Source organism: Oryctolagus cuniculus, chromosome 14 (genome assembly GCF_051225735.1).
Source record: "Oryctolagus cuniculus isolate XC-2025 breed Fujian yellow rabbit chromosome 14, ASM5122573v1, whole genome shotgun sequence".
Taxonomy (NCBI): Eukaryota; Metazoa; Chordata; class Mammalia; order Lagomorpha; family Leporidae; genus Oryctolagus; species Oryctolagus cuniculus.
In genome coordinates, this window is record NC_142880.1 from 60,816,923 (window position 1) to 60,840,847 (window position 23,925).

Here is a 23,925-nt window from a genome sequence, read left to right on the forward strand (position 1 = left end):
GCCGGCACCCTGGGTTCTAGTCCTGCTCGGGGTGCCAGATTCTGTCCTGGTTATTCCTCTTCCAGTCCAGTTCTCTTCTGTGGCCCGGGAGTGCAGTGGAGGATGGCCCAAGTGCTTGGGCCCTGCACCTGCATGGGAGACCAGGAGGAAGCACCTGGCTCCTGGCTTCGGATCGGCGCAGCGTGCCAGCTGCAATGCACCAGCTGTAGCGGCCACTTGGGTAGTGAACCAATGGAAAAAGGAAGACCTTCCTCTGTCTCTCTCTCTCTCTCACTGTCTAACTCTGCCTGTCAAAAAAAACCAAAAAAATAAAAATAAAAAAAGAACTGAGCATCAATCCTCCTAAAGGAGGAAGTATGGTGAGATCAACAGCAAGAACTCACTCGGGAAAAGCTGAATCTGTGGACAGGAGTGAGGGAGATGAGGTTGGTTTGGCTCCTCCTCCCCAGGCTACTATTCTCCTTTGAAGACCTAGGCTTTGTGCTGTGGAGGAAAGCCACACATTTCTGCTGGCATGGACTGTGGGGCAGCAATGGAAACCAAGGGATGGAGCTGAGTGACAGCAAAGAAAGAATCAACAGGAGTTGCAGATTATTTTGTGGTGTTGAGGCTGGGTCACTGGAAGAATGGTGGAGTGAGAAACAGTGATATTGGAGAGAATATTGGGGAAAATGCTAAGTTCAGCTGTTATCCTGTTGAGTTTGGGGTCTCAGTGGGGAACATTCCTCCCTGGTTACTTAGGAGATTGAAATTAATTCACAAACAAGCAAACACACAAAGAAGTACAAGAGTCCAATGTCTCTTTAACAGCCATATCCCACACCTTCACCACAGCTTCTCCTGGCCCTCCTTCCTCACTTCCACTAGCTCTCTGAACAACCTGCCCCTCCCAAAACAATTTGTAAGCATAGAGATTCCTTGACTTAGGATACAGTTATGGTCCAATAAGCCCATTGCAAATTGGAAACAGTGTAAGTCAAAATGCATTGAAAACATTCCATCTGTTGAACATCACAGCTTGGCAACACAGCCCACCATAGGGTCACAGTTGTTTCCCCTTGTGATGGTAGGGCTGACTGGGATTTCCAGCAGTGGCTGCCCTATTTCATGAAAGGGAACTGTACTGCATATGACTAGTTGGGAAAGGATCCAAACTCAAAATTATGTTTTCTTCTGAATGCCTGTGGCTTTCATATCATTATAAAGTCAAAAAATCCCAAGACAAACTTTAGCAGGTGAGGATCATCTGTGTCCAGTTATTGCCTGTGTTCTTGGCCTCGTCTGGCAAGAGTCCTATCAGGTCCTTTTTCCAGATGCTCTCCCTCACCCTGCTAGAGTTCTCAAAGATCTGCTAGCCTTTCGTTCATGCTCAACACTCCCTGCTCATCGCTCAAGGACTTTGCTGAATGTTGGTGTCTGTGTGGGCTCTCTCTCTGAGAATGAAGGAAGTGAGCTTTCAGCTGATGCGTCTGACTTTAACTCCTGCCCGCCCCAGGGACCACAGAGAAAGCAGCCCAGCAGCACCTACCTTGTCCTGAACCATTTCTATCCCTATCATGAGGCCTTTGCCTCGGACGTCACCAACAATGTCAAACTCATCCCGCAACTGAGCAAACTTCAGTAACATGTAGGTGCCAACTTCTTGACTGTTTTCCTGTAGCTTTTCTTCTTTAATCACCTGTTGAGAGAAAGCCCCAAAATGACCTTCATGGCAAATATCCTAGGATTGATTGAGTAGCACACAGAGGAAAATGTATATGACTTGTTTTTACAGGAATTCAACCGAACAGAACCCTGAACAAAGTCCAGGGTGGTCATGTCACAGACTGCAAAACTACTTCTCGTAAGAAGAAAACTCTTGGCAGGAGGGATGCTCTTGTCCCTAATCCCTTCACCCTCATGGTGGACAAGAATTTAGGAAAGAATAAAAGCTGTGTCTCAAAGCAGTCAGAACCATCAATCCCATAATACTGAGGATCATTATTGCCAGGCTTCGCTGAGAACTGGAATGCTGTGATAAATACGACAGTTGTTCTAAGAAATGGGGGATCAGACGCACCTGTCCTCTGTCCAGTCACACAGAGACCCTCAGTCAGACAGTGTCCCTCACTGTCAGAGCCTGCAAGGCCTGAGGGGATCCTGGTTTCTTTAGCTGAGCCCAGAGCTGGGACATGGACAGATATAGGATTTTCACCTAAGCTCCATTAACAGCAGAAACCTGGGATTCTTGACAAGCCCATGCGTATTTAGTTGATAACAATTGCATGGCTCCAGGTGAATTTTTATGTGTTAAGAGATATTTGTGGCTGGCGCCGCGGCTCAATAGGATAATCCTCGACCTGTGGTGCCGGCACACTGGGTTCTAGTCCCGGTCGGGGCACCGGATTCTGTCCTGGTTGCCCCTCTTCCAGGCCAGCTCTCTGCTGTGGTCTGGGAGTGCAGTGGAGGATGGCCCAAGTGCTTGGGCCCTGAACCCCACAGGAGACCAGGAGAAATACCTGGTCCTGCCTTCGGATCAGCACAGTGTGCCGGCCACACCGTGCTGGCCGCGGTGGCCATTGGAGGGTGAACCAACAGCAAAGGAAGACCTTTCTCTCTGTCTCTCTCTCACTGTCCACTCTGCCTGTCAAAAAAAAAGAGATATATTTGTTCACCAAATCCTTTCTATCTTCTAAATTGTTGAGGTGCCACAGCACCTAAAAATTTTTTGTCAAGGTCTGAAAGATGAAATGACACATTTCTACCAACACTTTCTTTTCTGCGATTCTAATCATCTTTGAAGGTAGCTAATGAGTGAGGGCAGATTTTACTTGTTTACTTCTATTTCAAAACACTTCTAAACTTGTTTTTTGAACAAGAAAGTCACGTTTTTGATTAAAAAATCAGAAAGTATGAGTGTGGATGGTAGAATGGCTCTTGTTAACTTTTGATCCTTAGCCACCAGGCTTACCTCCCTGCAATTAACTGTTGCTATTTATTTCTTGGACATTCTTCCTGAAACATTTATACTTTTTAAAGCAAATGATATTGTACATATTAGCAAGGACATTTTAAAAAACCTCTTTCAACAGGTGAGATTGTAGGCTCGTGTGGATTAGGGCTGAACAATACCTTAAAATAGCAGAACTACCTACTGGTCATCATATAGAACTAAGTTTCTCTTTAGTTTTTGCTTTATGAGAGTACAACAAAAGGAATAAAGAACAACACACAAGATAGGACCAAAATTAATAAAAAAAAGGATAGCAGTTAGCAACTATGCATAAAATGTTACCCAGATAACAAATTTTAGTGCTACCAGTTGGCTAGGAGAATTTTTGTATTTTCCATGTAGTGGTTTATTATATATTATTTCCTAGTTATTTAAACAATTTTAAGCTTATTTATTTGAGAGGCATGTAGACAGACACACAGAGAGAAAGAGTGTAAAAAAGAATGCTCCCACCCAGTGGTTTATTTCCCAAATGCCTGCAGTGGCCCAGGTAGGCTGGGCTGTGCCAAAGCTGGGAGCCAGGAAGTCAATCCAAGTCTCCCACATGGATGGCAGAGATCCAAGTACTTGAACCTTTGTCCCCCAGGGAGGGGAGAGCATTACCAAGAAGCTGGAATCAGGAGTGGAGTTGGAACTCAAATCCAGGTACTCCTATATAGGATGTGGCTGCTCCAACCGGCATCTTAACCATTAAGCAAAATGCCAACCCCAATATTGTCTTACACAATATTTCAATCACCTAAAGTAGATCTTTAAAAAAGGGGAAAGACAGAATAATAACTGGAAATCTAACTTAAATATAATGAATTAGTAACTAATTCATCAATAATGCAATGTGTAGAGTTCTGTAATGGGTGTGTGGTTTTGAAATAGTTGTTTTGTGAAATGAGTGAAGTTCATGTGGCTGCTGGCACAAACCTCAAGCACGGCAGATCCAATGGCACAGGCCAGGGGCCCCCCTCCAAAGGTGTTGAAGTGAAGCAGGCTTTGAGCCAAAGACTTGGCAATCTCTAGAGAAACAAAAGGAAAGGAGGGGTTGAGGATGACATATTCCGCCTCCATCCTCTCTCCCACACCACTGGGACTGCATTTCCTTTTGCATTGTAAACGACATCCTATGCAGTTCATTCCTCAGCCACCTGATACAGGATGTTGTGGGCTGAACTATATCCACCCCAAATTGATGTGTGGAAGCCCTAACCCTGAAAGTGACTGTATCTTGATACAGGGCTTTTAAGAAGGTAATTAAGGATACATGAGGTCATCAAGATGGGGCCCTAGTCCAATAGGGCTAGTATCCTTACAAGAAGAGGAAGACACCAGAACCTAATCCTTCCCTCCCACCCCTCGTCCTTTGCTCCCTCTTTCCTTGTGCGCAGAGAGGATTGCACAGTGAGAAAGTGGCCGTGTGCAAGCCAGGAAGAGAGATCTCACTAGAAACCAACTCTGTTGGCAACTTGATCTTGGACTCTTAGTCTGCAGATCTATGTGAAAATAAATGTCTGCTGTTTAAGCCACCCAGTCTGTGGTATCTTGTCTTGCCAACCTGACTGGGCTAATATTATGGATAAGGAAAAATGGTTCACGTACTCGACGAGAAGTTTGACAGCAGAATGTTTAAGGTATGACTTGGACAGTTCTTGAAAACTACATCTATGGGAGTGTACATAGAACCTTCAATTAGCTAAAACTTCTTTCCTGAATTCTATTCTTGAAACTCACGTGGAAATGTCAAGAAAAAACTCACATTAAGGATTTAGAACCAACTACAGATTGTTTCAGAGTCAGTATAGAAACCTCAGAAGTGTGCTTACGGTTGATGAGAAAAACAAATGAAATCATTTTAAGATTTTCAGTGGCCAATGGTTCATAAAGAAACTGCTTTCTGTGAAGTAAGATGGAAAATGCCGTTAATTCCAATGTTCATTTTCAGGGTAAGTGAGGCTTTACTGTACTTGAATGTTTTGTTGATGAGATATCAGCAGAGAAATCTATCACTCTGGGCCTTGAGTTCACAGCTCATTGGTGTGGCAAGGCCAGGTGAGTCTCCTTCAAGAATATGACTCCTCTGGGGGGTTCAGGTTGGTTTCATAACTCATTTTCCTATACTTAGGCAGTTGGTGGGAGCCTGTGATTCATTGCTGGGTTAGTCTTCCCTACAGCAAGAGCAGAAAGGGCTGGCTTCCTTTCATACGTTTGATAACCTGGCAGGAAGATCATTTCTTTCACTCACTTGGGAAATGCATGGTGTAGTTCTTGTCACTGCCTGCAACCCATATGCGTTCCAACCCACATCCTTTGTACAAATGCCAAAGCAGGAGGCCCAGAGGCAAGCACAGACTGCCCGGAGATCCTACCTGGAGTGGTCACAACCGCTGCCATGGGAAAGCCATTCCCAATCCCTTTAGCCATGGTGACAATGTCAGGCAGCACGTCATGGGTTTGGAAGCCCCAGAAGTGAGAGCCCAATCTTCCAAATCCTGTCTGCACCTAAGGGAAACACATTCAATACCAATGAGACCCCTTCAAGAAATGAGATTCCCCTCATCCTGATTCTTTGTTCTTTCCCCTTTATTTTTCTTCCTCCTTCTCTTCTTTCTCTTCACCACCACCACCACAACCATCATCATCACCATCCTTGTAGTATCCTACACAAGGCACTTAATCTGTGTCTGAACTTTTAGGCACCAAAAGTAATTTTCTAGTCTTCTGTCATCCTGAATGTTTCCTACCTCCGCTGATCCTCTGTTAATGCTCCTGTCAGGTACAAACACTGGTTACAGTACACACCTGGCTGCCATGAGGGTCCTCTCAAGGGTGCCTTGAAGGCAATTGCTATGATTAGCAATCTTCTTAAGCATCTCCTGTGTGTGAGGCAGTGGGGGAGAAAAGTGAGAAGCTGGGCTTGGCCCTGGCTGGGATGCAGGAGCTTCCATCAGTTTAGTGGAGCTGCGGCACCTGCCACCCTTGTGGGCTGGCCATTCCCTCACCAGAGATCCCACCCCTTCCTGAGGATCCTATCATGAGGAGGACCCTCGGAGCCAGTTAGCTTAGGAATGAGTTTACAGCCACCCCAGAAATCACTGTGATTGGGCCGGAAGTTGACCTTAGTCTTTTGTGCACGCTGTTGCCTGTCTCTAGAAGCCCTTCTTTCTGCTTCCTCCTAACTCACTTCTGTCCTTCCAAACATGCCTTCCTCATCACTCATTCTAGGAAGCTTTTCCTGAATACCAGCCGGCTCCCACTGAAGGCAGTTGGGACTTGTGGTTTTCTGAACCTTTCATGTGGACCCTTAGGGGCAGGGTATGAGGGGGTCTTAAAAAAACCTCATGGAAAATGCATTTATGGAAAAATGGATTTATGGATTATGAAAAAATGGATTTATAGATCCAAAGTCTTAGCACCCAAACCAATGTATCTTTCAATTTCATTTTCTGCAAGCTTTTAAAAGTGCCCTCGTATGTATTTGATGGCAAGGACCATGTCTCCTTTCTCTCTCTGCCCTGTCCTCCTAGCAGAGTACCTGACACAAAAGGGAGGCTTGGTATTTGCAGAATGAATGAAGGAGAAATTCCCAATTTATCAATCCCATGAACAGCCCCATGTAAATTTCTGCCGGAGCCTTCCCAGGGAATACTCCTTGATCTCTTTCTGCTCCTCAGTTTCTCTGTTGGACTGACCGTTTCTCTCTGCACATGGACACAATGCTGGGCAGAGGTAGGGGTGTGGGCACATGAAGCTGATTCTAAAATGCACCTGGAAGGGCAAGTTACCCCTCAGGCTCACTTCTCATTTCTTCTTCTCTCTCGAGGCTGCCACAGAAGAGGCAAATTCCAGGCTTAGAACTGGGTGATTAGTGACCGATGTAGCAGAGGGGTGTGAACAGGGTGTTGGACAGATTTGGCTGGAGTCCTGGGCTTCCTACTTCCTAAGTATGGGCCTCCAAGAAAACTTATTGATTGCCCAAAATAGCTAAGGATGAGCTTATGGAAAATGCATCTATTTTGTCTTTCTTTGACTTTTTTTAATTTGTTTATAAGAGAGCGAGAGGAAGAGAGAGAAAGAGAAACACTCCCATCCATTGATTCAAGCTCCAAATGCCCGCAAGTACCCCTGGCTTGGGTGAAGCCACTAGCTGAGAATTTGAAATCTAGGTCTTCCACATGATGGCAGGGACTCAGTTACTTAAGCCAACTCTGCACTAGGAGGAAGCTGGAATCAGGAGCCAGAGCCAGCACCGAACCCAGATGATCCAATATGGGATGTGAGTGTTCTAACAGGTCTGACCCACTGGGCCAAATGTCCACCCCGTCTTCTTTTGTTACTCCAGCTAACTCCATAAGTAAATGGCACAAATGGTGAAAAATCAGTTTGCTTGGACAACACGTGAAGTTATGTAGGACACTAAGCTACGTTTAGTCACCCAGGAAGTGCCAGTTACATAGGATCATTCCAGAGGACAGATGTAGATCACTACAATGTGTCTTTGGGGATGAGGGGCATGCATTACAGACAGAAGCAGGCTGGATCTTGGACAGGCTTGGGTGGGGACCATAGGTGTGCACACTTTGGCCCAAAGAAGTCAATTTCAAATTGAAAATCAGCCTATGCCAGACCAGCAAAGACTGCCTGACCAATTTGACCCCAGAGACTGCCCATTTTTTATCTTTGATTCCAAATTCTTCCTTTTATTTTATTTTTAAAAAGTTTTTGAAGATTCTGTTTTATCTGAAAGACAGAGAGACACAGGGATGGTGACAGAAACAGAGACCTTCTAGCCATTGGTTGACTGTCCAAATGTCCAGAACTGCTGGAGCTGCACCAGACCAAAGCCAGGAACCCAGAACTCAATTTGGGTCTTTCATGTCAGTGACAAGGACCAAATACTTGAACCATCACCTGCTGCTCCCAGGGTGCACATTAGCAGGAAGCTGGATCAGAAGCAGAGATAGGACTTTAACCCAGACATCCCAAGGGCATCCTAAATAGTATCTTAACAACTGCACCAAATGACTGCCCTCCAAATTCTTCATTTTAAATAAATGAATGCTTATGGTCCTGAATTAAGATGACTTCTGGCTGGCGCTGCGGCTCACTAGGCTAATCCTCTGCCTGTGGTGCTGGTACTCCAGGTTCTAGTCCTGGTCGGGGCGCTGGTTCTGTCCCGGTTGCTCCTCTTCCAGTCCAGCTCTCTGCTGTGCCCCAGGAAGGCAATGGAGGATGGCCCAGGTGCTTGGGCCCTGCACCCTCATGGGAGACCAGGAAGAGGTACCTGGCTCCCAGCTTCGATCGGTGCAGCGCACCGGCCGTAGTGGCCATTTGGGGGGTGAACCAATGGAAGGAAGACCTTTCTCTCTGTCTCTCTTTCTCACTGTCTAACTCTGCCTGTCAAAAAAAAAAAAAATGACTTCTGCGGGGTCACTGGGTGGCAGAATTGGTCCCCCGAGCTCAGGTTTTCCATCCTCTGCTGTTCGCTCCATTTCTGCCACCATTTGCTGTTCCACACCACCCTTCACTTCTGAGGGTTACTAGTGCTATGGTCTAGGGAAAGCTGAATTTGAGTCTGGATCTGTCACTACTAACTTGCATGACTTTAATAGGTGCACTTATTTGTAAAGTGGGAGTAGGAATAATGGGGTGCACTTTATAGATTCTATGCATTAAACAAGCTAACACTTGCAAAGCATTACGAACAGTGCCTGACATGCAGGAAGTACTCAGAAAATTCTAGCTACTCTTTGTCATTAAGACAGTCTTTCTCAAGGTTACCTTGTGCTAGACAGTTTCCAATTATATTCGTGAAATTCATAGAACACTATACCTAAGAAAATTCTGAAATTCATGTTTTCTTTGAGTCCAGCCCCCCTTCCTCTAATTAGCCCAACTGTGGAAGCTTCATTATGTGCTGATTCTGAAGCCAAAGTTCATCCTCTTCCCTAAAGTAGCTAATTTTAAACTGATTGAGTATACTTTTCTTTTTTTAAATAGCACATTAACTTTCTTCAGCTAGAATCTTGCTTAGTTTATTGGCAGGTTGGGGCAGTGGGTGGGTGAGCATGGCAGGTGTAAGCAATGCCCAGTACACTGGTGGCATACTGTGTACCAGGGCTGCCCACCAAAAACTGCAAAAATTTCTGTCTAAGAAATAAACTTGTAAAGTTTCTGTCAAAGGAGCAACTGAAGGTGGAGGAGGGAGCAGTTCCCTCCACCGTCCCTTCATTCTTAGATGGGTACTTGGGCTGGATCTATGGGCCAAATTAATACAAAGCTGATTAAGAAGAGAAAAGCACTCAGATTCTATTCAAGTCCTTTGTACTTGGGGATCGCCACATGGGAGTGAAATCCAATAAATATCCAGAGCGAAATTCTTTGGTCCTTCTCTCCAGAGTATGGCCAGTCATAGAGCAGTAACAAGATGAAGGAGGGTGACTAGAGGCAGCAAATTGGAACGCAAAAACAAGTGAGCTAAAAAGTGTTGTTGCCAGGAAAGCACTGTAGGCAGACAGAAATTAAACAGAAAGTTCCCTACCTTCTAACCTTTCAGCTCAAGAATCCTCAGTATTTTAAAGAGAAATATTTTGGTTTGCTTCATCAACAACATCTGTCCTGAATTTTTAGTTGGATAAAACTGTTCAAGCAAAGATGGTAGGGCTGAAATAGGTATGAAACATACTTACAAGTCCTTCACCTGTCCTTGGTGGGTCTAACCACCTGTTTGTGCAATCATATTGGGTCACCCAGCATTGAGCTTGGAACTCTGTGGTCCCGCAACCAGCTTCTAGCCTTTTGATCTCCATGGCTGATCTTAATAGATGAAGGGCTGCTTTTTTTTTTTTTTTTGATATACTCTAATATGAGTTGTAATTATAAGTAAACTTATCCCTTTTAAACAAATGTAGGCTAGAGCTCGCACAGTGAATTTTATTCCCTTCACGTGAATCATATTGGAGGTATTGTGTGCTTATCCCAACCATGCTACTTTAACTCAAGCTATTTTACAATTTTGGGGGAACTATTTTCCAAATGTCTACAATAGTCACATTTTTCTAATTTATAGGGTAGGTTGCTGTTTATTTATTTATTTATTTTATTTTATTTTATTTTGACAGGCAGAGTGGACAGTGAGAGAGAGAGACAGAGAGAAAGGTCTTCCTATTTGCCGTTGGTTCACCCTCCAATGGCTGCCACGGCCGGCGCATCACGCTGATCCTAAGGCAGGAGCCAGGTGCTTCTCCTGGTCTCCCATGGGGTGCAGGGCCCAAGCACTTGGGCCGTCCTCCACTGCACTCCCGGGCCATAGCAGAGAGCTGGCCTGGAAGAGGGGCAACCGGGACAGAGTCCGGCGCCCCGACAGGGACTAGAACCCGGTGTGCTGGCGCTGCAAGGCGGAGGATTAGCCTATTGAGCCATGGCGCCGGCCACTGTTTATTTATTTTGAAAAATATCATTTCGAAGAAAATTTTTTCATAACAGAAATATGTATGTTGCAAAGTTGGTTAATATTATTTCTGCATGAATTAAGATGAAAACTTAGGTAAGCAATTAAACTTCCTAAGTGATTTGTTAGCTGTTCCTGAAGAAATCCCCCATAGGGAATGCTTATAAATTCACTGAGTAATGACAGTATCACTTATATCTGTTAGCAAGTTAGTTAAGCTACTGCTTGGGATGCCTGCATCGCATACCACAGCACCTGGGTTTGAACTGGGGCTCTGATTCCCATCCAACCTTCTGCTAATGTGCACCTTGGGAGACAGCAAGTGATGGATCAAGTATGCGGGTCCCTGCCACCCATGTGAGAGATCCAGACTGAATTACTGGCTCCTGACTTTGGCCTGGCCCAGTTCCAACTGTGGTGGGCATTTGGTGAGTGAACCAGAGGATGTGAGATCTCTCTCTCCCTTTCAAACTAATAAAAATAAAAATATGATAGACACCAGTTTGAATGTTTAAGGTTTGCTGTAGTTAAACTCAACAACTAATCTGCTAACCAACCAAGCAGCCAACAAATGAAAGCTCATTATTATATAACTATCCTTGGTAATCCACACAAGAATGCTTTGCCTGGAAGAGGTTTCTCTCTCTGTCTTTTCCAGTTCCACTGCACTAACTTGCACCATTTCATGGCCACTCACTTCATCAGCAATGCACACGCCTCCTTGCTTTCGGACCAGCTGGAAGGCTTCCTTTAGAAACCCCTTTGGGTACTGGACAACTCCATTCACACCCTGCAAAAGACCACATCACAAAAAGACCTGGAACAACAGCTGAAGCCCTTTCAAAATATTTTAAAAAGATCATTATCATATCATTATGATAAGCCAGCAATTTTATTTAACCTAGAAACTTTTATTTAAGGTATACAAACTTTCATATATACAAATATAGGAACGTAGTGATCTACACTGCCTCCCACCCACACTCCCACCTTTCTTCCTCCTCCCTTTCCTATTCTCATTCTTATTTACTTTTTTACAAAGATCTCTCTTCAATTAATATATTCATAAGATTAACTCTAAGAGTTCAACAAATAGTATGACAAAAAAATTCTTCCTCAATAGTCAAGACAAGAAACCAACAATTTTTTTAAAAAAATTGCAGAACTATTTCAACCGCCAGTGAAAACAGGAGCCACTCTCATGCTACCCTTCTGCAAAAAGGATGCAAATATTCACTCTTCTTGAGATAAGGAAAAAGTACAACAAGGGCACTTGGTGATATTAAAGACAGGCCCTTCCCGCGGTGTGGCTGTTAAGCAACACAACTGCTGGGGTTTCCTTTTCCTGGGAATTTTAGTAATTAATTAGTTTCATCTATCTGTCTAGTCTGTGTGGAAGTGGAGAAGATGGATCTTAAGGTCAAATGAAAAGCAGGGCCTTCTATTTTCAAGGGTGCTGACAGAGGACTTGAATTTGGAGAGGGACACAGCATTGGACACTTAATTAGTAGGGGATTCTTTAGAATGCATGCGTTAAAACTCTGTGAAATGGAAACTCATCTCAATGAAAAGTCCAAAGTTCATATACTCACTTGAATTGGTTCAGCAAAAAAGCCAGCAATGGACTTGGCTACAGAAGTGTTCAGAGTGTCTTTGAACTGTTCAATATACTGGTCTTTAGCATGGCAGCTGTCTGCAGAAACAAACACACACACACAAAAATCACAGCATTTGAAGATATGAGAATAGCGTCTAGAAGAAGGGAAAAAACACAGGAAAAAAAACAAGGACAGTCAATTCGTTAGAATATGATAAAGTAGGGGCCCAGCCCTGTGGTGTAGCAGGTAAAGCTGCTGCCTGCAGTGCCAGCATCCCATATGGGCGCTGGTTCTAGTCCTGGCTGCTCCACTTCCAATCTAGCTCTCTGCTATGGCCTGGGAAAGCAGTAGAAGATGGGCCAAGTCCTTGGGCCCCTGCACTCGTGTGGGAGACCCAGATCCTGGCTTCGGATTAGCTAAGCTCTGGCCATTGTGGTCATTTGGGGAGTGAACCAGTGCATGGAAGACTTTTCTCTCTCTCTCTGCCTCTACTTCTCTGTAACTCTGCTTTTCAAATAAATAAATAGAAAAAAAATGATAAAGTAGGAGGTGGTTATGAAGGGGAAACGTTCTGTTGGAATGATGCACTTGGTTCAAGGAGGAAGATAAGGATAGCCAACAAGGTATAAACAAGCCACTTCAATCATTTCCATCATGGGAAGGAATGCCCCCAATCATTGTTGAGCCTGGTAGACATAGCCTAATGAGGCCCATCCTCTCAAACAGGTGGATCTAATTCTAGTGTAATGGCGGTGGTCTAATATATTTGAAAATAACTCTACTTACCTTTTATTGCCACTTAGTCTCATGTACTCTTCCTTCCTTCCTCCCTCCCTCCCTCCCTCCTTCACCCTCCCTCTTTCTTTCTTTCTTTCTTTCTTTCTTTCTTTCTTTCTTTCTTTCTTTCTTTCTTTCTTTCTTTCTTTCTTTCTTTCTTTCTCTCTCTCTCTCTCTCTCTCTCTCTCTCTCTCTCTCTCTCTCTCTTATTGTTAAAGATTCGTTTATATGCTTGAAAGGCAGAATCACAGAGAGACAGAGAGAGAGAGACTTTCCATCTGCTGGTTCATTTCCCAAATGTCTGCAACAGCTGGAACTGGGCAGGTCTGAAGCCAGGAGTCAGAATCTTCCTCTGGGTCTCCCATGTGGGTGCAGGGGCCCAAGCACCTTCTGCTGCTTTCCCTGAGTTAGCAGGGAGCTGGATTGGAAGCAGAGCAGCCAGGATGTGAACCGGCGCCCATATGGGATGTTGGTGTCCGAGGTGGTGGCTTTACCCATTATGCCACAGTGCTGGCCCCACTGATGTACACTTTCACAGACAAAGTGTCTCTGTCTTAACAGTCAATAAATATGAGGGTACTTCAAAAAGTTCATGGAAGCTGAAACTAAAAGGTAAGTTTGTTGTGGTGCAAAAATCTTTGAAATCCATGCATAGTTTTTTCATAATATGCATTATTCATGCAATGGAAATTATCCCTATTTTCCAGTTTTTCATTTCCACAATAACCTTATCTTTCTGTAGACTACTTGTATCTCTGAGAGCAATGAGGATTCAGCCTAAAGGGGACATGCTTGAGGTGGTGCTGTTCCTTGTGCAGCCCTTGGCACTTGGTCTACTGCTTCTGGTTTTCAGGCATTTTTCCTTTTAATGGAGAGACTTTTGTGGGTGGGACTGTACTCTATTTTTGGAATCTCGCCTTGCCAAGCACTTTGATTGGTACACTTTAGACATCTGATGAATCAAGAGGGAAATAAATGGTAGAAAATTGTGGCAGGTATGAGACGCTGAGCAATTCCACTTGATAATCTCTTATCTGGAGAATTATCTTCCTGATTAGACTAACTGTTGATGAGCCCCTCTTCTGAGCTTTAAATTCCAATGATGAATTTTTTACTACTTGAAGATATATTCATTTTCAAAATGTGTTGTGTCATTCTTTATCCCCGTAAATGCTTTCAATATTATATTTCATTATCTGTAAACATGTTAAATATGTTTATTTTATAGTCTGAGAATTCAGAATGTTTATTTTATAATCTTGTAAATCTGAATGTGTTAAATGTGTTCATTTTATAACCTGGCATGTGAAATCCTTATGGATGCTTTCTTGGTTATAGAGTTTCTTTTCCTTGAATATTAGAGACTTTGAGCACAGGCTGTTTCTTTTTCTTGGATTTACCTGTATGAGGATTTTTTTTGATGATAAGAATGTGGCAGTTCCATTGCAGGATGTTTGCATTTGCAACATCCGGCTGCACAGGGCATTTGTAGTCAGATTCCTCTAAGTTATAGCTGGAGACAGTGAAGATTCAGATTGCAAAGCCTCATGGCAGCCAGCCCGAATTTCAGATTTTCAGAAGTTGCATATTTAGCTCTGCTCCTCTTCCATTCAGCACCAGAATCCTTGCAGCCCCACTAGTGTTTGTAATTCTTCCTCTTTGACCCATGGAGGAGGGTGTGTCCTCCTGGAGGTTCCAGCTTTGTGGAGAGAGGCTTTCCCACCAGGTCCCTTACTTTGGTCAACTCCTGGATTTTGTCATCTCCTCCTTGCACTCCACAGGACCACACAAACTGAAGTTCAAGGAGATCAGTTTTGATAAATGCCCCCAGGGGAAGAGCTGGCTTCACAGAAAACAACCTCAGGAAACCCCAAATGATGGACCAGACATATATGTAAAAGACACAATTTTGAAATTCAGCAAGCCCATTTGCAATTGGAGGAATCAAAGAGTGGAGCAAAGTCAGCCCTAATGGCTTACATTTGGACAAAATCAAACTAAGAGGAGGTTTTGCTCTGAGCTATTCTAGACATTTCATAATATTGTCCCCCTCTGCCCACACATTCAGGGAGGAGGGAGCTCATCCACTATGTTCCTCTTTCCACTTAGGTTTGCACTGGCTTCATTTGCTCATGGCTGTCACTGCAGGTCAGAGAGAGACTTGGTGCACTGATGTCTCCATGGCAACATCAAGGGGGTGAGGTGATGCTCTGCTGGGGGGTAAAGTGGCTGGGGAAGAGTTTATGTTTGTTCTGACACAGAAAGAGTTGAGCAGAGCAAAGAGTCAAGAAAGAAAACAATTTTTATGGAAAATAAAGTCTGTCTCCCAAAAAGAGAACAGTCACATCAGTACCAGGTTTGAGACATTGTAGGAGCAATGAGTGGTGGGAGGTGGATTTCATCACAGTTTACATCTGAAAGTCAGAGAGCCTGGAATGAGCCACTGGAATGAATCCTGAGGAGTAGATAATGAAATCTACTCCATAAAAACATTTCCATAAAAACAAATAGTCCCCTGTCTATGCTGGGCATGATGACATAATTCTGAGATGACAAAAATCCCTTCTGTGATGGGCAAGTGTGTGCACCCAGTTCAGGACCCCTAAGAGGAGTCAAGAACTGGAACCAGCTGCAATCAAAGTATTGGACACATTTCAGGGCTTGTCTGAACACAAATGAATTCACCAGTTTTACAACAAAGATCAAGCACTTCTCCAGTCCTAAAATCCTGGAGGAGGCTGGGGTTCCCTTTTGTAATCCAATCTACTCTTGGCTCTTAAAGATCTCAATTAAGAAACAATTGCCTTTGGATACGCCTACAATAACAGTTCAGAGAAGCAGAAATGTCTCTCACTATCATTTGGCTTACAGATGCCACTACAGAGAGGACCATGGGATTCTGGTGTTTCCAATTTGGCCAAAGGAAGAGGAGGAAATCTCAAAGACAAAGGCAGCAGCAAATATAAGTGGCAGAGAGCAAGCAGCAGTAGAGAGGGAAGACAATGAACAGCTTTTTTTCTGGGTTGATGATTTTGCAGACTGAGGTCTGTGAGGTGCATCAAACTGAGTTTAGTTCTTGATGTCACCCAGATGTATTATACGTATGTATACAGCTTTACTTGATTCTGCTTCCCTCCTTGCAAAACTCTCTATGCCCTGATTTCACGAAATGCTGTGATGGGGTGGGGAAGGGTATTGTTGTCTCCACTTCAAAACTGAGAAACAAAAGCGGAGCCACAGCAAAGTGATCTCTTGACTTCATGTGTCTGTCCATCCTGAGCAGAACAGGAAACACCTTTCAGCTTGGGGGCATCGGATGGTACCCCAGTATGGATGAGGTATTGGTAGTTCAGGCTTTTAGTTCAGAACATCTGTGCTCAAATCCCAGCTTTGCTACCTCCTCTGTATGGGCCTGGGTTTCCTCTTCCCCAGAGTAGAGAGTTTTGAATGATGCTTTTGCTTCCTTCTGGTGTTAATTCTGTGACTTAGACATCTTGTCCTACGTGAACACTCATCCCTTCAACCTCCTACCTCCATTGTGCCATTGGAATGTTAAGGTGATGGTGAATTTTCTTCCTTTCAAGGCTGATCTTTCAAGACTTCCATTTTGCATTCTTCCTCTCGACCCAGTGACTCATATTAGTCCATTAGAGATCTTTCAGCTGGAGCATTTAGTTCTTTTCTCCAGAACTACTTAGGAGCAGCTATTCAAAAGGTCCTGGACTGTGATGACAAATCGGAAGCAGGATTTCCAGACTAACAAAGACCAGAGGATGTCTCCACGCACCCTCTCCCTTTTGTTAGGAATTAGGTAAAGAATGCAAATGAATATGCACTTGATGAAGAGGAATTTTCCCTGTGAGATTGCCTCTAAAAATTTTGCAAGAGATGTCAGCTGCTTTCAAGAATAGCCAAGTGTTTTGACAGATGCTGTCATTTTGGCTGGCATTCCGAGTCCCTGGAGAGTTTCTTGATTGGAGTTTTGAGATTCTTCAAAGAACTCTTTCCCCTTCCTCTCGTCTCCCATTGGGAATTGGTAAATAATGCCATCTGCATTGGTTTACTTTAAAATTGATACCAGGGATGTTGCTAATAGAGTCAGCTGAGCACTTTTGATTAAATACAAGGTGACTGTCTTTTACTTAGCTCTGATAGCATGAGATGCGTTTCCTGCATGGCCATATTGATGCTTTGGTGGTAAAGTGATGGTAGGCATTGGAAGTGTTGATTCAGTGAGGCCTTATTTGTTACTTTCTAGTTTTGCTTCCTTTGGGTTTTCCCTCTTCCATTTGTTCACTCAGGTCCTCCCTTGCTCCAATTCCTTACCCTCCTTAACCTTCCATTCTGCCCCTCCCCCCACGCCCAGTTGGACCTGGTGCACAGCTGCATTTCCTAATCGACTGCACTGGCGAATCTCGGCAGTGGCTTCCTCCCCAAGGACCACGGAAAATATCTGGGCACATTGTCTGCAAATGACAAGAGAGGGAGTTTGCCACAACATGAACAGGAAGACAGCCAATTGGGTGAAGCATATTGTAGCAATCAGGGCAAGAATGTTTCTTAATTTGATATTGAGATTCTTTCCCTACTACTCCCCCCACTCCCACACTGCTTCTTATCTACTCTTCTGCTTTGAAGAGATACTTTTTTTTCTAATAAGTTATGTGGGCAGTTTACAAAGGAAACTGATTTCAATGTTAGCCTGAAAACAATTTGCTCAAAGGCTTGGGTCAGAAGGACATCTGAAAGAATCAGAATAATTAGGTATCTGATTCTGATGCTGAACATGTGGGTACAGCAGGTGAAACAGGTGGGTAGCTATGACTGGCAGGGAAATTTTGTACATTCAAGGGTCTCAGAGCCTCATGGTTTCCTTGATTTTTATTTAAGAGCAAAATTGACTTAAAAATCTATCATTAATTATTATTCAGATTTTGAAAGTCTTTCCCAAAAAGCTTTCCCCCAAATGACCTTCAAGTCCATGAAGTCAAATGAAGCCCCTGATTAATTACAGGCTTTGTAATAGGTCATACTCATAACATCAGGAAAATTTTATCAACTATTTCACATACTCACCAGTCTTCATAGAAATAACACAAAATCTCAAAACTCACTGGTTGGCAACCCATTGCAATGGGCAGTTTAGTCTTGTAGTTCCCTACATTGGTCAAGCCCAATGTATAAGGGCTGCATCCATGGTAGGCTCCTCTGCAGAGAAAACAACAGCAGGATGAGGTGAAGTTCATTTCCTTTGGTCACTGGCCTGTAGAACACTGAGTAGGACGGAAGGAAAAAACCTATGAAGGCTAAGGAGAAGAAACACAATGTCACTAAACTTCAACTCTGATGACTTCTAAGAATTGTTCTAAGTCTATGTCAGGTGAATGTACTCCTTTATTTTTTCGAGTCATAGATTTTAAACTGTGAAAGGAGTTTTAGAGGCCATCTATCCAAGAACTCTGACTTTAGGAGTGTTCTTCTATCCCATTACTCTAAACTAATGAGAAATGTTTTTTTAGCAACCTGGTAGAAGTTATGTGCTTGACGAGGAGAGCTAGTCTTCAAAGGTGACAGTAGTTACCTTGGGAACCAAACATCTGCTCCTGTGATGAAGCCATTGGCCAACGTCTTCGGGAATTCCTCTTATGTACCTATTAGTCACGTTATTTGGCATTTAAGACACACAGGTTTTATTTCTTTAGAACCTAAAGCAGTCATATTTAATATAGATTATCCTTATCAATGGTCAAATGAGTTTTGGCAATTTCTCAGATCAAAATCACCCTGAAGTAAGGGTTTAGGATTATATAGACTGTAAAAAAGAATGATCATAAAAGAAGGAAATCCACATGTGTTGAATCCTGGTAGTACTGTATGTTTTTTTGTCATTATAATGACAAAAATTTATTTTTATTTCTTATTATTTTGATTCATAGTTCTGGAGGTTCAAGTCCCAGTTTGGTAATCTCATTGGTTTGTCCTTTGGTGAAGGCAGCAAATGAGAAGGGCAGAGGAACTATCCTATGGAGAGGCAAGAAGCAGAGAGAGTGACTGGACCCAATGTGGCTTTAAAACTAGGCTTCGTGAGAATCACCTGCTGAGGGCATGCACCCAGTGACCTAAGGACTTTCTACTAGACTCATTTCCTTAACGTCAAAAGATTGGGTTAAGTTTCCTCCTCTTAGTATCATTAACTAATGACTCTGAGGTCTAAAGTTCTGCATGAGTTGAGGAGCCAAATCATGTTCAAACCACAGCAAGTAGCATTACTGTTTAATAGAACGGTACTTATCCTGGCATACATATTGTGGAAAGTTATCTAGGTAAAACATATATCAATTAGTTATTTCTTTATTTCTTTTATGGCACATAGTTCTTTATGTCTGTGATAACTGCATGCTCATATTTACATAAATGAGTATAAAATAGGACATTTCTTCATTCCACTGACTTTCACTATCCATTATTCCTTTTATATAAACCTTGAAAGAATCTGTTTAAGGCTGTCAAAGAAGGCAGTACCTTTCTCTGAAGGGAGGAGAGAATTTCCACTTTGAATATATGGATTTGTCTAAATAAGATCGGAGTGGGTGAACTCAGGAGGCTTCCATAGCCTTGGCAGCTCATGACAAGAGCCTCGGGTGATCACTTACGTCATAAATAAGAGTGTCAATTGTTCAACAACGGGAGTCACTGTGCACCTGCTCCCCATGTAGGAGCTCTGCCCTTAATGTGTTGTACTATGAGAATTAATGGTAAAACTATTACTCAAACAGTACTCTATACTTTGTGTGTCTTTATGGGTTCAGTCTGTTGAAATCTTTACTTAGTATATACTAAGTTGATCTTCTGTATATAAATATAATTGAAAATGAATTATGATGAAGAATGGGATGGGAGAGGGAGTGGGAGATGGGATGGTTGCAGGTGGGAGGGAGGTTATGGGGGGAAAAGCTGCTATAACTCAAAAGTTGTACTTTGGAAATTTATATTTATTAAATGAAAGTTGAAAAGAAAAAAAATCTGTTTAAATGTGCTGTACAAAATTTTATAAGGGAGTAAACTGAACAAAATTCTTGATTTTGTATTATTTTCAATAACATTCAATTATCTACAATTCCTTTCTGTGTTATTTTCAATGCTAAAATTGTCCTCAAGGGTTTAAAATTACAGTTGTTTCTCTGTATCCAGGGGATTCATTCCAGGACCCCCTGCAGATACCAAAATCCGCAGATGCACAAATCCCTTATATAAGATGGCAGCATTGGTATATATCCAATGCATAAGCTCCTGTGCGGTTTAAATAATATCTTTATTACTTATAATACCTAAAACAATGTAAATCCTATGTGAATAGTTGATAAACTGTATTGTTTAGAGCATAATGACAAGAAAAAATTATGCGTATTTAGTACATATGCACTTTTTTCTGAAAAATTTTTTTTTTTGACAGGCAGAGTGGACAGTGAGAGAGAGAGAGACAGAGAGACAGAGAGAAAGGTCTTCCTTTGCCGTTGGTTCACCCTCCAATGGCCACCGCGGCTGGTGTTCTGTGGCCGGCACATCGCACTGATCCGAAGCCAGGAGCCAGGTGCTTCTTCTGGTCTCCCATGCGGGTGCAGGGCCCAAACACTTGGGCCATCCTCCACTGTACTCCTGGGCCATAGCAGAGGGCTGGCCTGGAAGAGGGGCAACTGGGACAGAATCCGGTGCCCCAACCGGGACTAGAACCTGGTGTGCCGGTGCCGCAAGGCGGAGGATTAGCCTATTGAGCCGCGGCGCCGGCTCCTGAATATTTTTGATCTACACTTTGTTGGTTGAGCAGAAACCTATGAATGAAGAACCCATGGATAAGGAGGGTCAGCTCCAAGGTATGAAATCAATTGATTTTCAAAAGTCACTCAAAGCAGAAATATATAGAATTATATTTTTATCTTATGAACCTAGAATGAAAGCTGAAAATGACAAGTAGCTGGCACTATGAGATGAATGCATGACTCTTTATCACATTCAGAAATTAAAATGGGCTCGGTGTAGATCCTTGAACTTCTATGGGTATAAAACATTCATTTGCCATTTGGTGTATGTTGCTGTCACATGACTTTATCTTTAATTCCTTGGATGAATCTATGGCCTAATGAGGGCTCCATGCTTTTGACTCAGGCCATTTTGGATGGGGTTATCCAGTCACCAAATTTACTTAACTGATCTTACTATAAAAGTTACATCAGAAAAATACTACTGGGGCAATCATTCCTTTCATGCTACAATTGAAAAACATAGATTTGGTACAGGGTTCATCCATGTAACTGAAGGTGAATATTCCAAGGTGTTATTACCTGAAAGATATGAGGTCTGTGTTTTTCGTATGTGCTCTGGCCATCAGCATGGCCAGGTCATTGGCTTCGGAGCCGCTATTCACTATGAAGATGACCTGGAGGGAAAAGACACATTGCCCTGTACTTTGAGTTCCTTATTATCCAATTCACTCAACAGAGCTAATGACCATATTCCCTACCCTCTGAAGATTAAGAAGAGTGTTTTTCAGACCAGCTTGGGTACTTAGCAGTCTCATCATTTAACTGTGTTAATTCTGCAGCCTTTCATTGAGTTGCTGTAAAATGCTAGACATAAAAAAAGGCTAAGAGATTTTCTTAGCTGTGAAACATTGACTCTGTTTGGTGATTTGTAAAATGCTAAGATGGGGAGACTTTCCAAGGGTCATAAAGTAGATTAGTGGTCAGGTGAATCTGAGGATCAAGTCTCTTCTGAACCCAAGTTACCCTACCTAATTCTGAAGGCTTTGAACAAGGCAGGTACCCCAACCCTGCAACCCCTGTGGTTGGCCCAGCCCAACAGTGCTATGTTGAACAATCAAACAAGCAAGCAAAATATGAAGATCAGCTTGTACAGAAGAATGGAGAAAACTGAAGGGAACTGGGTCCTCTGGACTTGTGACTGGGAGGAACGTGTTGGTGACCCTGTGAACTTCCCTGCTTCAGGTCTTCCATGAACATCTGGGGCTGAGCTTAAGTTGCTGCTCTTCCAATTCTCTTCATCTATTCTAGATAATATGGTAAGTAGAGCATCTAGATGATACAGATAATACGAAGGTACTTAAAAAGTTTGTGGGGAAATGGAATTAAAAGATAAATTTATTTATATACTAAAACAATAACAGCTAACACCAAACATTGAGCACTATTCTAAGTGATTCATGAATAGAACTCATTTAATGCCAATGTGCAAATCTTGGCAAACATTTTAACATCTCGGTTCAGCCTAAAAGTTGTCTTTTAGATGTAGAAAAATATCTCACTTAGCAAAAATATCTAAGTGCATTTTTGATCAAGTAACCTGAATGGCATTTATAAAAATTGGCTCCATTCTTTTACAAAGAAGAAACGCAAATGACTTTGAAGAACGGATGTGGAGCAAAGAAATGAAAATCTCTTGAGAGTGTCAGGAGGACTGGGGCTCCTGGAAGTAATTTCTGCAAGGACTCAGAAGAGCAATCAAGAAGAGATGAGGCTCAGACATTGATTTGTACCATCAGCAATTCACAAACTCCTTCCTGCTGCGGAATTGCTTCCAGACAAGGTTATCAATTCACTGTAACAGGTGTTTGCTGCATGGATGCAATTCCCTGTTCATATTCCTGCTTCCTGTGGTAGCTTCCTTGGGATCAGGAGACTCCTGTTTCTGGGAGCTGGGAGCATTTTACCTTAAGAGGCTCAGGCAGAAGAGCTGAGAGCTTCTCTGCATATTCATGCATTGGAGGGTGGAAGAAGACACTACTTGTGTGCCACAGGCGGCTTAGCTGCGTTTGTGCCACTGCATTTACCTTCCTGGGTAAACAAGAGAACAGAGTTACCCAACTTGCCAATAGACATACCCCTCAACACACACGCCAGCCACTGAACTCAGACACACAGCTTTTTCTTAAGAGTTTCAAGAAGCAGATTTCATCCAAACGTGAGACAGAACTCTTACACTAGAACTGTCTGGCAATGGGGTTTGTTGCTTCAAAAGGCAGTGAATTCCTTAGTAGAGCAGGTTCAAAGGGAGACTCAATGAGAGTTAATAATTTTAGAGAAGAAATTCCAGTGTAGGAGGAATTCCAGCCTAGAATTTCTATCTATGTTTCTTATTGACCATCCTTTGAGCAATTTGGAAAATAGAGATGATTTATGTGAGCCTGAGTATCTTCCCATTTTATTTTTCTGAAGAATTGTGAATTCATGAAGCACATGTGTACAAGACTAACAGTTTTTCCATAAAAGAAGATGCAAGTATCTGGGTGTGAGCTCTTTTCTGAGCAGAACGTCTTGTAAACTGTGAAACCACATTCTTTGAAAGACCAACTCAACCTTAGGATCAGAATGTTCGCACTGCAGGATAGTAGGAACCAAGGGTGGGTAGACATGTGGGACCTAACTAGGGGGGCCTTGAAAAGACAGGCTAATGTGTTTGAACTTGAACTAAAGGACAGATATTGTGAAAGTTTGTTTCACTAGCATTTTGTTTGTAATTAATATCTGTCTCACACACATACACATTAGTTTAGAGGTTGAATAGTTTCAAGAAATAATACATCAAACAGACTTTTTGACTGCAAGACTATTAGTACTTTTAATAGGCCAGTAAACTAGTTCTCTGTAGGAAGGAGATAATGTTTAAAGTATTTCCCAAACTTATTTTTCTCTGGGACCCCTTTCTGTGGAACCTCTCTTGTGACCAGTGTTCCATGAATTTCACTTTAGGAAACTGTGGAGAATCAGTGAACTCTTGAATAGAAGAGACCCTTTGGCAAAGCATTGTTTTAGCAAAATAAAGATGAGAGCCAGTAAAGGATAGGATGGAAGGGCACTACTGGTATTGTCATCAGGTATGTGGGCAAGGCGGACATTCAGGTGTGGGAGAGGAGCTCATGGAACACTAATTTTGGTTGGAATTAGTGAGAGAAGGGCCAGTAGAACAGGCATTTCAGTGCAGGGAAAACTAGACCTTGTTATCAGGTTGGCTGTGGTAATGAAAGGCAAAGAGTCAGAGATGGTTCCAACATCCTTGCCTGGAATGCTGGGGAAAGGCCAGGATTACTTGAGAGATACAGCTAGCTG

The 23,925-nt window shown here is 42.8% G+C and overlaps 1 protein-coding gene across 2 annotated transcripts in view; it reads right to left on the reverse strand.

Annotated features, from left to right (window-relative positions):
- Positions 1 to 23,925, reverse strand: part of AGXT2 (alanine--glyoxylate aminotransferase 2) — a 44,357-nt gene that overhangs the window by 9,703 nt on the left and 10,729 nt on the right. For both annotated transcript variants that reach the window (XM_008262107.5, XM_002714105.6), the window contains exons 4-12: positions 22,530 to 22,653; positions 21,145 to 21,239; positions 17,920 to 18,013; positions 17,178 to 17,271; positions 12,023 to 12,123; positions 11,128 to 11,220; positions 5,350 to 5,482; positions 3,911 to 4,002; positions 1,529 to 1,678 (exon numbers count right to left, since the gene is read on the reverse strand). In XM_008262107.5, the coding sequence (XP_008260329.3) occupies positions 1,529 to 1,678; positions 3,911 to 4,002; positions 5,350 to 5,482; positions 11,128 to 11,220; positions 12,023 to 12,123; positions 17,178 to 17,271; positions 17,920 to 18,013; positions 21,145 to 21,239; positions 22,530 to 22,653 (976 nt within the window). The remainder of the gene's footprint in view (positions 1 to 1,528; positions 1,679 to 3,910; positions 4,003 to 5,349; positions 5,483 to 11,127; positions 11,221 to 12,022; positions 12,124 to 17,177; positions 17,272 to 17,919; positions 18,014 to 21,144; positions 21,240 to 22,529; positions 22,654 to 23,925) is intronic.